General features: G+C 45.5%; 1 protein-coding gene across 1 annotated transcript in view; it reads left to right on the forward strand.

Moving 5' to 3' along the window:
* Positions 1-14985, forward strand: part of VTCN1 (V-set domain containing T cell activation inhibitor 1) — a 46100-nt gene that overhangs the window by 26485 nt on the left and 4630 nt on the right. Inside the window, exons 2-4 of the mRNA XM_037135098.2 lie at positions 3908-3972; positions 10335-10682; positions 13518-13796. Coding sequence (XP_036990993.2) covers positions 3908-3972; positions 10335-10682; positions 13518-13796 — 692 coding nt within the window. The remainder of the gene's footprint in view (positions 1-3907; positions 3973-10334; positions 10683-13517; positions 13797-14985) is intronic.

Here is a 14985-nt window from a genome sequence, read left to right on the forward strand (position 1 = left end):
GTTTCAGCTCTGGAGAGAGGGTGTGTAGCACCATGACTTAACTAAATATATTCCCAAATAAAGCCTCTCTCTTTACTTTCTTTGAAACATGTTCATGGAAATGCACTTTGAGTCTCCTTAATTCTCTCAGATTTAAATTCTTGCTACCAACCTAGAATTCCTGTGAGAATTTGCTCCTCTCCTTACTGAAGCGCCGACCACATTCCGTCTTGTGTTGTTAGAATAGCATGTGTGTGCATGTGCGTGCATGTCTTCATGTGCTTTCTGTGCATATATGTGTGTGTGTGACTTCAATTACACTGTCATCCTTGAGGGCAGGTATTTCTTCTCTGTATTTCCTCCATTTTGCCCAGCCCAGTGTCTTCCTCATAGTAAGTACTTAATAAACATTTGCTAACTGAACAAATCCCCCAGAAGCACTGGCTTGCATCCAGGCCCTTCTGCAAGGAGTAACAACTGTGCTCTGTGAATTCCAATGCAGTGGTTACAAGACATAGTTTTACATTAAAATGTTGCTGTACCATAGTTATTGGAAATTATGCTGGAGAAGTAAAAACCAAAAAGCAACGTAAGAACATCTTATATGGAATATCTTATTCATCTTTGTAAATAATTAATACGCAGCAGACAGGAGTTATTTAATTTGGCTGCTCTTGAAGTTCCTGCTTCACCATCCAAGGCTCTGGAAGTTGAGCTGTTTTCTGAGGGAACACCAGTTCAGAACAAGCCTCAAGGTGACTCCTGCTTAGAGAGGGACCTGGCCTGTGAAGAGGGAGCATGTGGGCCAGGAGGTGAGGGAGACGGGCTCGCTGCTCTGACTGAAACACCCACTGTCCATGGTCCAGGTCCTATAGGTGAGCGTATGGGCATCTGTTCGCAGACTTTGCTGTCCAGCTCCTGACTCAGAGGGGTAGGGGCAGCGTATCTGTGCTGGGGTGGGATCTATGATGCTTCAATGTGGCTGGAGTGCAGGGTCCCAGGGGAAGTGTGGGAGACACGAGGCTGGAGACAGGACAAGAGCCCCTTTGAAAGGCCCTGTGCCCTATATCGCAGAGTAGATTCCTATCATGAGGACAACAGAAAGGCACTGGAAGTTTTGGGACTATTATGAGGATGGCTACAATCAGCTTTGTAACCATTCGTGCCAATAGCTCAGTAGCCACAGCAACACACATCAGTACCACCAAGGAAACATACACTCTAAGTTAGAAGCATGTGCTTGTTATATAAGCACAGCAGAAAAACAAGAGTGAGAGTAGCTAATAATCATTGAAGCTTCCTACATGTCACACACTATTCTCAGTGATTTTTGAAAATGTGTTAACTCGTTCTTCATGAGATGGGAAGTTGAGGTCACACAGTTAGTAAGCGCTGGTGCTGGCACTTGCACCTCTGCAGGCTGGGTCCCGAAAGCATGCTTGCGATCACAGCATTGCGCTGCCTTGGTGATCCCCTCATTCCCACTTTCAACCACGTCCTCCCCCCTAAGCCACTGTTTTGTAGAAACTCTGAAACCACCACTGATTCTGGCAGTGTGAACAGCAGCGGGTTGGTGGTCCAGACTGGAAGCAAGGGGACTGAGAGGAGAGTGTTGTAATAATGCTGGTGAGCGGGAGCAGTGGAAGGATATGAGAGAAGAGGGTAACGGGACTTGATAGTTCCAGCAGATGTGCAAATGCACATGGAACACTTAGCACCAAGGCTGGTACTTGCTATTCTAATGTATCAAAACACTGTGATATTTTTATTACCGGTCGGATTATCCTCCAGGTTTAAGTCATTAGCTTTTACTAATAAATGTTATAGCACATAGATGCAACTAAGATTTTTAATAGTAAAAAGCAATATACAAATAGCCCTTTATGGATTATGCAATATTATTGTGAAATAATTCAATTGATTTTAAAATGGCCCTTGTGTATCAGATTTCCTGGGGCTGCTGTAACAAAGCGGCACAGCCTGGGGGGCTGGAACCACAGAATTCTGGAGACGAGCAGCCCTGGGGTCAGCAGGCCTGGCTTGGTCTCAGGGCCGTGAGGGAGAACCTGTCCCACGCCTGTCCCCTGGCTGCTGGGGGCTTGCCGGCAATCTTTGGCAGCAAACCTAAAGTCACTTTTTGAGGTACTGGGGGTTAGGACATTAAAATATAAATTTTGAGGGGACACACTTCAATCCTTTATAGCAGGTAAGGTAGGAATTATTCTCACTCCCATCTTAAAGATAAAGACACTGAGTCTCAGAGTTGAAGCGATCCCCCCACAGGTGAGTGAGTCCCTGGGTCACAAAGGCAAACCTGCCGTCTGACCCAGTGCTCTGAGAGAGCCGGAGAGTGCCTCGTGCTAGGAGTCTGTCTAGCTGTTCCCACACGCTCAGACCAGTAAGAACTGAGGCTGCAGTGAGGTGAGTAAATAGAGAAGTGGTCACATGTGGTCTCTTGGAATCAACTGCGGCTGCCCTATTATTAAAAGATTCTTTCTGTAATTCAGTTGCTGTCCCTATGGCTGCACCTCGTGAGGCGTGGCCTCCAGGGGAACCGTTGACTCAAACTGCTCCCTGTGAGTCTTTGCTTGCCTCTAGTGGGACTGTCCCTGAGCCCACGGAGCCGGGCACAAAGAACCTATTCGGGGCAGAAAGTAAAATGCTCGCGCTTTTCTCTCTCTCTATAGCATCGCTCTTTGCCTCCCTGTGCCTTTCTCTTGTCCTGCCTATTGAGTAACATCAGTGTGGGTGTGGGCAGTGTGTGGCCTGCCAACAACGAGACAGTGTGGCCGAGGACACCGGCCTGAGGACTTGTGCACCAGGGCAGGCAGCCGTGGGCGAGCTTCCCGGGAGCTGCTCTGCCAACTCGGACCTGCACCTTCCGCTCTGCCGTAGTCACTCTCACAAGCTAAAGCTGGCATCCCCGGGACTTCCTGGGACTCCCCCCGACAGAGAGGAGCGACACAGCCCCCTAGAGAGCACCCCTCCCTTGGGAGGCAGCAGTGGAAGTGGTCAAGTGCAGATTCCAGAGACGGATTCTAACCCCAGCTCTGCCCGATCCCGACTGTGTGAGTTTAGGGAAGGAGCTTAGCCTCCTCGTCATTTTCTCATCTGAAAAACAGGGACAATAACTTAGTTTGCCTCAGAAGGTCATCACATGGATAAATGATACAGTCCATAGGTGGTGCCTCAGACATGGCTGCCACATGATTCTAGCACTCGGGACACGTAAATGATACTTCCTCGTTTATTTCCCTAATGTCATTAGTTAATCTGTTCATTGAAAACTAGTAGGATACATGTTAAGACTTTAACGGTGGTTATGTCTGGTTGATGGAATATTTGCTTATTTGTATTGTCTAAACTTTATGTAATAAATATATATTACCTTTCTAATAAGAAAAAATAAACTCCTGTTGAGGACCTATGGGGTACAGTGGACTGGGAATGAATGGGTACAGAGGAAACACGACCATTGTGTGACCATTGTCCTTAGTGGAGTTTAAGGTCTGTGCGAGGAGACCACACAGGTAGGTTAATGATATACGAGAGGTGGGTAGTCACCCTCAGGGTGGGCTGCGTATGGAGGCAGTGTCCCTGAAGGGGCACCGGGCAGTACAGAGATCTCAATAGTTTTGCCCCAATAGTCTCTGTGTGTGGTCCTGCCTGATCTGGAAGCAGGAAAGTAAAGCAAAACACAGAGTCAAATGAAAGGGTGGCTCCTCCAGCCTGCCTCGGTGCCCCAGGAGGCGGGGGTAGAATCGTTGATTCCTGTATGAGGTGGCTGCTTCTAGGCAATGGCCTATGTTGAAAAGAAAGTTGAGGTGCTTCATGTAGCACCTCTTACCAATGACACGTATGAGCCCAGGCTGGAAATCACCGGGTCCAGTGGAATAAAGTAATTTCCTGTTTCTCTGTGTCTCCACAGCGTCATTAGCATCATCATTATTTCGGCTGGAGCAATTGCACTCATCATCGGCTTTGGCATTTCAGGTGTGTGACTTCTTGCATGACCACAGTCCATCCCCCTCTCACCAGTAAGTCCGCGGTCGCTCGGTGTGGCAGGAGCCAAAGAGCACAGGCAGTGGGTCCAGAAAGCCTCAGAGCAGAGTGCTGGTGCTCCTGCGTATGGACTGTATTCTCCTCGCATTAGTCACTCCACTCTGCGGGCCTCGGTTTCCTCATTTATGGAGGAAACACTGTATCACCAGGTAGTTGAGAGAATCAAACGGAATGTTCATCAGAGTGTTCTGAGTGCTGTAGAAATTCTGGGATCACAGGTAAAGTGCTGTGGCCGAGCCGCTCTATCAGTAGTTGACCTGGGCGGCTGACTCCTCCGCGATGAAGCTTCAGCAGAAGCGTTGCAGGACATCCAGTCTTTGTGCACAGGGGTCTTACTTAGATACAGAGAACGCTGGCTGTGGCTGTTGCTCCATGTAGGAAACAGAGGCCACTGCGGCACAGATGTCAGCTAACTGATGTCAGTTGCAAGGAACAGTCTTCTCGTTCCTTTTCGGTCTCAAAAGCATCTATTATGGATGGCACGTTAATTAAGACAGAGTGAGCTGGGCCAGCAGCTGTCTTCTGCGGGCAAGTGTTTTGCTCTGCTTCCCTTGAGCTGTCTGCCACAGGCCACCACGTCTATTTTAACCTAGTCTGCGGCCAAAGCTGTCACTTCATAACCTCAGTTTTATAGTTTCAGCTGCCTTTTCTCTGTCACGCTCCTCCATGTGGGTGTGCTGACGTCCTGGATGACCCTTGAAGAGGAGGGCGATGCAGTGGAAAGGCCCTGACCCGATCTGGCCCCAGTGCTATCAGTCACTCACTGGATGACTGTGAACAGCTCCGAGTAGTGGGAGAGGGAAGGAGTCAGACAGAGCTGTTCCTGTCTCTGGTCCGATACTAACTGGATGTGCCCACTGGGGTATAACTTAACTTCCCAGAAACAGTGTCCTCACGAGTAAAGAAGTCAGAGGAGCTGTGGGTATTAAATGACAAAGTGTAAAGTGCCAGACACGTGTGTGTGCTACATGGCCACCACTGACACTTTTATTGATGGCATCAGTGCTATTAATAACTTGCTGTTATTAATGCATTCATATAGCACCTCCTAAAACTTGTATAATTTCCTGCCCACACCAGGCCAAGCCTCCTCTGAAGTCAGGGAGGCGTGAGCAGGAAGCCACAGGACACAGCCTCCCAAGAAATTGTCCATCTCTGGACACTGGGTAAAAGTCACAGTCCCCTCAGAAAGCCAAACAGGCATATGTTTATGCCACCGAAACAGGAGCACTGTGCAAAATGTTTGGAAAAAAATAATATTTTTAAAAATTGTAGTCATCTGAGAAAAAACCAGCTATTGGCCTTTCTTACACTTACTTTACAGTTTTTAATTGTTTTTATTTTTATGTGAGGTGAGGGACACTGTTTTAGTGGGTAGGCTCTCTACATATCTCAGTCTAGCTGTAGATGTCTGCAAAACAGGATAAAAAAGCACAGGATTAGTACCAGATACGCCTGAGTTCACTGCTCCACCGTTTGCTAGATAAAGGGCTTTAGGAAAGCCATTTAATCCCATGGAGCCTCTTTATCCTCATTCACAAAAGGAATGTTGATAATTCTTACCTCCCAGGGTTCTTATCAGGCTTACACTGAGTCACTATAAGTAAAGCAGTTATAAATTGTTTCTTTCCTCCTGGTGCTCTGATCTGCAATCTTTCTAAATGATTCTAGTTAGTGGTTACCAATACTATTGATTGAAGGTTTGGCATGTGGCAAGTCAGGTACTATATTAAGCCCTTTACCTGTGTTGTATCCTATAGACCACTCAGGGACCCTCTGAGGGAACTACTATTATTAAACATCCCCATTTCATAGGTGAAAAAGCTATAGACTGAAGAAGTTGGAAAACTTCCCCAAGGTCACATGTCCAGTTAATGGCAGAGCTGGGACTTGAACCCAGACAGCCTGACACCTATGCCTTGTTCTCAGACAGTGTGCTCTGCTGCTCCTTCCCCACCTTGCTCCTGTATCTAGCCTGGCCCAGCAGCCTTTCTCATTTCTTCTCACAGACGCAGCTACTACCACCAACCCTGCCCCTTCTCTGGCAAGATGGCACTCACAGGGGCCACCCCGGCCCCACTGGGGCAGGCTGAGGCCTATGTTTCCACCTTTGAGCCATGTGCTCTGGTGCCCATCCGGACAGCTTGTTCCAGCAGATTCTGAGTGACCGTCTGCTGAAGGCTTCTAGTATGCTCTCTATGCTCCTGAAATCTGTAGAACTCGTCTTACCGAGTCATTTCAAAGAAAAGTTAATTTTCCAGGTTCATCCAGTGGTGTTGGGCATCCCAGACTCATAGTTTCTGTAAAGAATCCTTGCCCCATGTTACCTGTAACCTCACTTTCCAAGAGATCCTGCTGCTACGTCAGAGGGCAACGGAATAGCGCCTGCCCTGGGTGAACAGAGAACGACTCCGATTTTACTTGCTCTCCTTTCCAGCTCCTCTTTCCCCCACAGACCAGAGCCGTGAAGGGAATAGCTCTCACAAGCTAGAGAATTCATTTTCAGTAAGGGATTGGGCCTTCCAACTTTAAAGGTGTTTGATGGAATCTTAGAGGCCAATGGCATCCTTAAAATCTCTGCTCATTTAAAGGAACAGAAGTCTCTATTAATAGATAGCTGCTTTTAACTCATGTCCTAGAGCCCTTTGGCTCATCGAGTCACATGAGAGCCCCTGACGGTTAAGAGACCTCAGACCAGTCTGTGCTTCCTAGAACACAGCCCCTTGAGCCAATATCTGCTTGCAAGTCTGTATACAGATTTCTTTTTGTGAGAAGCTATAATGACATATATGCTATTGCTTGCACAATTAAATTTTATTTTATCACTTTTAATCATCATTTATTCAGCTAATAAGTACTCATTGACTGCTTTCTGGGTACAAAGCAATGGCTTGGTCCTTGGGTTTTGTTAGATCTCACTGGCCTTTATTCCTCCTCTTTTTTTGATACAGGGAAGGTGGGATTTAGTCAATGTTACATGCATTCCATGTGCCACATCTTTATTGTGACCTGCAGCAGTCTAGACCAGAGCCTGCAGCGGGTCTCTGGGGCACTGCATAGCTGCCTACTTTTACTCATTAAGTTCTCCAAGAGGTATTTCAACAGACCCTCCACCTGCGGGCTCCAGGCCAACACATTACAATTAATTCAGTAGCACAATTACCAAACTAAGATATGCCATTGCTATTTCATTCTCTCCATAAACTGAGCTAATTATGTCTTTTTCCTGAAAAGTAATTTTTTCAAATCAACTTTAATGGCACTTTATAAACCACAATCAAATATACCCTTGCTCTAATGTAGTTATATTTGCTCCATGCTTTTACTGAGAATCTCTGGGTATTTTGACTTCTTTTTCACTGGCTCACATTTCCCCCAAATTTAGATGTGGTAATCCTGCCAAATGTTCCTCCCTCCTACTATCATTTCTGGATAGAACCATTATACAGTCCTTTGATTCCTACTGGCTCCCATTCATTCATTCATTTACTCAACAAATATTATCTTCCTCTGTAGAAGCACAGCACTAGGTACTTGTCTTAGTCTTCTCAGGCTGTCATAACAAAACACCGTAGGCCTGGTGGTTTAAACAACAGAAATGTATTCTCTCACAGTTCTAGGGGCTGAGAAGTCCCCTCACGCCCCAGGTGGCCCCATCTCTAAGGCTTCCATTAGAAGGAGGGGTATCAATCTGCTTCACTCCACTTACTCATTCAAATACAATCTCATCCAGAAACCTCCTTGCAGAGACACCCCAAAATATCTGACAAAATGTCCCGGCACCCAGTGTAGTCAGCATGTAAAATAACCGCCACAGCCTCGTAGGAATTGCAAATATGATCACAACAGTTTCTGCCCTTGAAAAGCTTGCAGTTTAGTGCCGAGACAGACTGGAGACAAAGTAGAGGGGGATAGCTGCTGTAATCAAGGCAAAGGAAGGTGGCCAGGGAGAGTCAAGGGAGAATCTATTCATTTTGACGTGGTAATCAAAGGAGGGTTTCGGGAGGGGGCTGCCATCTAAATAGCCTTGAAGAGAAGAAGAATTTGGATAACTGGTGATAAAGAAGAGAAGGGAACTACAAATTGTTAAGAGCAAGATAAACAGGGTTGTGAAAATAATAGTATAATTGTATAACCAGTAGTAGCCTGGGATGTCTGGGATATCAGTCTGTCAAGTAAAGAATAACTAAAAACAAACCTTTAATGTCGTGTTCCAGAAAATGCCAAGGCAGGGTGTGGGGTGCGCTGCATTTACATCACCCCCCAAAGCTTCATACTACCCACGCGTAGCTTCTCTCCAAACCTCCCACATGAAGGGCCACGCACGGCAGCTGCTCCACACACTAAGGCTTCCAAACGTCCTCCCAGCCCCACCTATGCACGTGCATTTCCTTTGCCCTTTTTCTTACACTTTTTCCTCCACCAGAAGCTCTCTGTTCTTTCTACTATAAACCCACCGGCTTAGCTTCTGTAGGTCTGTCCATTATCCATCACCTTCATCTACTTCATAAAGGTCTAGGACCCAATTAGACCATCCCAACCCCCTACAGGCTAGGGGAGGAGAGCAATAATATCCTCATGTTCATAATGTTTACCTCTAACATTTGAAAAATACCAAGTATGCTTTGCGTATGTACTTTTCCACTGAAAGCAGAAAATCAATAAACCACTTGATATGACTAGACAGTGAGACTGTGAAAAAACCTAGTAGGAAATGAGGCTCTAAGGGGAGTGGCTTAGGCGCACTTCCTGTGTGCCACACAGTGTTTAGGCCTGAAGGCCATGCTGGGTAATCAGAACTTTGCTCCACTGTGCTTGGGAGCCATAGGAGACTAAAGATTAGAAAAGTAAAATGTTCAGATTGTTCTTTAAGCTCTACCTGTAATTTTAATGCTTGTAAAATATACTAGATGGAGGCAAAGATGAGAGGAAGGAATGTCAATAAGGAAGCTAAGAAGTGCTCAGCACCCATTTGTTTGGCTGTAAGGAAGACAGGTTAGTGGAGGCCTTTTTAATGCAAGGTATTTTTTTAAAGGATACTCAGAGATTGGGACAAGAACTAGACCTGAAAACCCTCAGGATCCAAGACAGCTCTGGGGATGGGAGCTCTCTTCATCTTTCTTCCATAGTCCCTCCCAGCACACACACAATTTTTTGTGTCTGGCCCACTCTCCTCTTGAGCTCAAAGACTCATCCTCTCCTTGGCTTCACATCCAAGCCCCAGAAGGAGCCTCTCAAGAAGGTTCAGCTAATTAAATCAGCCTTAGAGGCGTCCGCAGTCAACAGCCCTCAGTTTACAGAAAGAACAGTTGGTTGGTCCTTCAAAGACCGAGTGGGCTGTTGGCTGGGCAAGTGGGGAAGAGGCAGTGGACATGGCTGGCACCATGATAATATCCTACTGGTGGTACGTGGGGAGAGAAGGGCATATCTTCTGTCTTCGGCCAGAAACATAATTTAAGTACTATTCTTCATTGTGCCATGGCTAGCACTATACTCTTGACCGGGTCACTTATCTCCTCTATGCCTTAGTTTCTTCATCATTTAAATAGAGATAAAAGTAACAGTACTTTAGCCCTGGCTGGTTTGGCTCAGTGGATTGAATGCTGGCCTGTGAACCAAAGTGTTGCTGGTTCGATTCCCAGTCAAGGCACATGCCTGGGTTGTGGGCCAGGTCCCCAGTAGGGGGCATACAAGAGGCAACCACACATTGATGTTTCCCTCTTTCTCCTTCCCTTCCCCTCTCTCTAAAACTAAATAAATAAATCTTTTTTTAAAGTAACAATTCCTAGTCACATTTAGTTAACACTACGTTTCACTTTTTGTTAACTAAGAAAAATACCTTATATGTATAATTACAGTTTACAAATCAAGTTCATAATCGTTTGACTTGATCCTCACAGGAACTGTAGAGTTAGGTAAGACAGATATTACCTCCATTTTTCTGAGATCCAGAGAGGTTACATGATTCATTCAAGGTTACACAGATACTAAGTGGCAAAGTCGGGACTTAAATTCTCATCTTCAAACTCCAAGTCCAGCACGTTCCCCTTTTGTTACCTCTCAAGGACTGGGTTGACTGGTCTCAAAAAGCTGTTGGGGCAGATCTGCTGTAGCTATCAAAACCATGTCTTCCCGCCCTTTTCATTTTTCTTATGTCTTCTTCTATGCCTCTCCTGTTCTTCTATATTTTGAATTTATTACAGGAGTCTCTGTTTGGCTTTTAGTAATGAAGGGTTCAGTTGTAGACATTCTGAAGCTTCCCTTGGCATTGACCCTTGCTTCCTGAATTGCAGGGACACACTCCATCACAGTGACGGCTTTCACCTCAGCCGGGAATATCGGAGAGGATGGAATCCTGAGCTGCACTTTTGAACCTGACATCAAACTTTCTGATATCGTGATACAGTGGCTAAAGGAAGGAGTTATGGGCTTGGTCCACGAGTTCAAAGGTGGCAAGGATGACCTGTCAGAGCAGAATGAAGTGTTCAGAGGACGGACAGCAGTGTTTGCTGATCAAGTGAGAGTGGGCAATGCCTCTCTAAGGCTGAAAAATGTGCAACTCACAGATGCTGGCACCTATAAATGTTACATCATCACTTCTAAAGGCAAGGGGAATGCTAACCTTGAGTACAAAACTGGAGGTAAGTTATTTTTAGACAGAGGGAAAGAAAGTGCCAAAAGGTATTTGAGTCTACAGAGCACAGTGAGCTGACGAAATATCATGCTCCTGTGTTCAGGAGCCACTAATGTCAGACGAGACCCTCAAAGTCTGTGAGCAGCTGTCCTTGCCACGCAAGACCCACACCAACTCTGGAAGGAGCTTGCTAGAATATTAGGTCTTCAATGCTTCTGTTTCAGACTCCAGCTTCTTCTGAATTTTCTTATATATTCCCTAAAATATTTTGCCAAGAGAAATATGGTCTTTTTATTGTAGCCTCCAGTATTGTGAGTGAGAGAGGCCCATTACCTGGGCTGAGACTTTTCTGTGCTAAGCAGGCCCTAGCCCAAGGCTGGAATCAGTGCCACCAGGGACACGTGACAGTGGAACTCATTATTGAAAAGTCCAACAGTAATTAGACAAAACGACGTTGTCCTACAAACTCATGAACCCTTCCCTCAATGAAATCCACCCTTTCTTACCAACCACACTTAACACTTGTTTTCTGAATGTCTGTATAGGAGACTCAGAGAGATACTCAGATAGGAGTAAAAAGACGATTTGTCCTTCTTGCAGAGCTCACAGTGTGGAGCTTACAGAGTTGAGCATTGAGGCAGAGATGAGGAAAATATGCAAATACCTGTAATATTTGGTAGAGTGTACAAAATGCTTTAAGAGAAGTATAACAGAAATGACTTGAGGATTCAGAGAAAGAAAGAAATCATATCTAACCCACGGGAATGGAAGGGATAGGAAAGCCCCTGTGGAAAGAATTTGGGAGGCATCTTGACGGATAGGTAGATAGCATCCCGAGACCTCCTAGCCTAAGCCTGCCCGCACAGGCCTTTTCGGACACCTCCTAACACGTGCGTGTAATGGTTTGAAGCATAGATCTAGAGCCAGAGTTGGGCAAATACAGTGAGTGGCCTGGGCCTCCCTGGGCAACCTCCCGGGACCTCAGTGTCTTCATTTTGAATTGGGGCTCAGCATGGTCATGTCAAAGGCACAGTGGAGCTGACTGAAAGGACTTTCAGTGCAAAACTGGAACAACCTGAGCAACAAAATAAACAATATGGTATTAAATTATAACTGGAAGTATAACATACAGGTGAGCCCATACTTATATATAAATACGAGAGAGAGGAAACAAATCTTTACAGATGAATTTCAAACAATGTGTTTCCATCTCTCCCCGTTCAGAAAGTGGAGCCTATAGTACATTTTTCTCCCCTTCCCCCTCCCACTCCCCCTTAGGCTTAGTGAGGTCCCCGCTTCCAAAGAAACCTGGCAAGCGCTGTCTCAGCAAAGCAATTGAAGGTGACATCACCAATGATAAGACATGCTGACGGCACAAGAGGTGAAATGATGAGAAGGGCACTTCACCTCCTACAGTCTTTCTTTCCAGAACCCATAACCTCAGTCTGATCGTGAGGCAACACCAGGCAAATTATAATAGAGGGTTACCCTACAAAATACCTGAACAGTGCTCAAAACTATCACAGTCATGGGGAACATGGAAAGTTGAGAAACTGTCGTAGGCCAGAGGAACCCGAGAGCACATGACAAATAAATGCAATGTGGTATTCTGGCTGGGATCCTAGGACAGAAAAAGGACATTAGTGGAAAAACTGGTAAAATCCAAATAAAGCCTGGAGTTTAATTAATGTAAAGTACCAGCGACGGTTTCTTACTTTTGACAAATGCACCATGGTTATTTCAGATGCTAGCACTAGGGAAAGTGGATGAGAAGTCACAATAACTCTGCATCACTGCTGCAACTTTTCTATAAATCTAAAATTACTCCAAAATTAAAGCTCGTTTTGTTTTAATGGGGACAATAATAAATATCCCTAGGACTGTTATGAGGACCAAATGAAATAACGTCTGGAATTTGGCACCCAGCACAGGGCGCACCCTCAATAAATTTTGTTCATTGCCAGGAACACTCAGTTTCCCGTATCACCTCCCACAAGCTTGTTCCCTGCCTGCTCTGGGCATGTGAGTCTCTTCTCCTTGACAGAGAGGAGGCTCTTTAAGGGCAACAAGAGGGCTTTCCTTTCACTACTCAGCACCAACACAGTCCTGGGCAAAGGAAGGTGCTAAATAAGTTCATAAATTGTATCTTGCCAGTTTGGAGCCAAATGTCCAGGCCCTAACATTGTCTACAAGTGCATGTCTGTCTAGATAGACGGGGAAGCCAGTCTTCATTTCAAAATGCAGTAACCTCCCCAGTGAGGAGCATTTTATCTTGGAGGAGAACAAACGCCTGTCTCTAACTCTGGACACCACAGCAGGGCAGCCTCGGCCCAGGCAAGCTCCAACTACCCATGAGGACGAGGCCTGCATGCGGGATGTCCTTGAGTGACGGGTGAATGCTGTTCGCTCCTTCCTTCTCCCTCTCCCTCCCACCCTAACTAACTATTTTCTCAGGCAGAACAATACATAATATCCAGGAAGTGTCACAGGTATCTGGGAAAATACCCAATTTTCCTAATGAATAGACTTATTTTTTTTTGTAATCACTGACACTCCTCTTACTTGGAGAAATTTATCTGTTATAACAATTATACCTAGAACTTCAGTCTCTGGAGTTTGTGATATTGGCCAAAGAGTTGTGATGCACAGAAATACTGTGAGCAAATCATTATTTGCATCCAGAGTATAATAGGCCATACACAGAGAATCCATTGGGGAAGTGAAGTATTACAAAACTTAAATGATAGAAGTTGCTGTGTTTTTAAAACATAGTACTTGAAAGCCTATATTATCTTATCTCTTTGACCTTGACACCTGCTCTTTCTGACCTTCAACCCTGCAGCCTTCAGCATACCAGAGATCAACGTGGACTACGATGCCAGCTCAGAGAGCTTCCGGTGTGAGGCTCCCCGGTGGTTCCCCCAGCCTACGGTGGTCTGGACATCCCCAGCTGACCCGAGAACCAACTTCTCAGGAGTCTCCAACACCAGCTTTGAGCTGAATTCTGAGAACGTGACCATGAAGGTTGTATCTGTACTCTACAACGTCACAATCAACAACACATATTCCTGTATGATCGAGAACAGCATTGCCAAAGCCACAGGGGATATTAAAGTGACAGGTGGGTTCCTTCATGATTTTTGTATGGGTTTATTGGAGTGAATCAAGTCCCAATTAAAATCAAATTTCTATAACAGATATAGTACATACCAGGGCACAGAAAGCTCTAGAGTTTTCTTCACAGAGACCCTGATCACAGTTCCAATTGGGATTACACTATATAAGAAGACTAATACAAAACAATATTTATGGCATAATAGGTCCAAGATGGAAATTAAGCTTCATCTTATATGCCTTCTTACTGCCTGGAGAGCAGTGTTTATTTAGGATTCTGAGGCCTGTCTCACTCAGTAGGACTGTCTTGGTGAAGCAGTGTGGAAGTGATGATTATTTGATGGCTCTGATATATTCATTTAATATCTATATGAAAAGTCCTCTGGCCCTGGCTGGTGTGGCTCAGTGGGCTGAGCTCGGGTCTGCGAACCAAAGGATCGCAGTTCGATTCCCAGTCAGGGCACATACCTGGGTTGCAAGCCAGTTCTCAGCAGGGGACGCATGAGAGGCAACCATACATTGATGTTTCTCTTCCTCTTTCCTTCCCTTCCCCTCTAAAGATAAATAAAATCTTTAAAAAAAAAAAAAAAAAAAAGGTCCTCTGACACTAGTTTGCTTCGAGCCTGCCTTAGAGAAGGCTTTCCGTCTGAAGACAAAAGGCCTTAGGGTCTGCCTTCATCCTCCTCCGCGCTTCTAGGACTGGCTCACACTCCCACTAATACTGGCCCTGGGTTCATCGGAAAGCTCTAGCTGGAACTGGCCTCCCGGGCTGAGAAGACCAGGCCCCGGGGAGGCCCAGCACCCTAGTCTCCCTGCAGTGCTTTAGTGCACACAAAACCTGGGACTGAGCCAGCGCCCAGCAAGTGCACTGGCTGGGTTATGACTTTTAAAACCACCCGTCTCGGGGCTGCGTTGAATTCAGACCATAGTGGAAGGAGTAGGTCAGGAGAACTGCTGTCTTGTATGAAGCACAGTACCATACAGAACACCTTGCACATCCTAAGTTCCCCATGAATGTTTGCTGACTTTAACTAAATAAACCATATTTTCAGCGGGTTATATTTTATTTAAAATTATATACATGAAAACCTATGGAACAAGAGAAAATATCTGCAAATCGTACATCTGATAAATGGTTAATATGCAGAATACATAAGAACTCATACAACTAAACAACAACAAAAATCAAATAATTT

Source organism: Artibeus jamaicensis, unplaced genomic scaffold (assembly GCF_021234435.1).
Source record: "Artibeus jamaicensis isolate MK-2021 breed Jamaican fruit bat unplaced genomic scaffold, CSHL_Jam_final scaffold_1689, whole genome shotgun sequence".
NCBI classification, from domain to species: domain Eukaryota; kingdom Metazoa; phylum Chordata; class Mammalia; order Chiroptera; family Phyllostomidae; genus Artibeus; species Artibeus jamaicensis.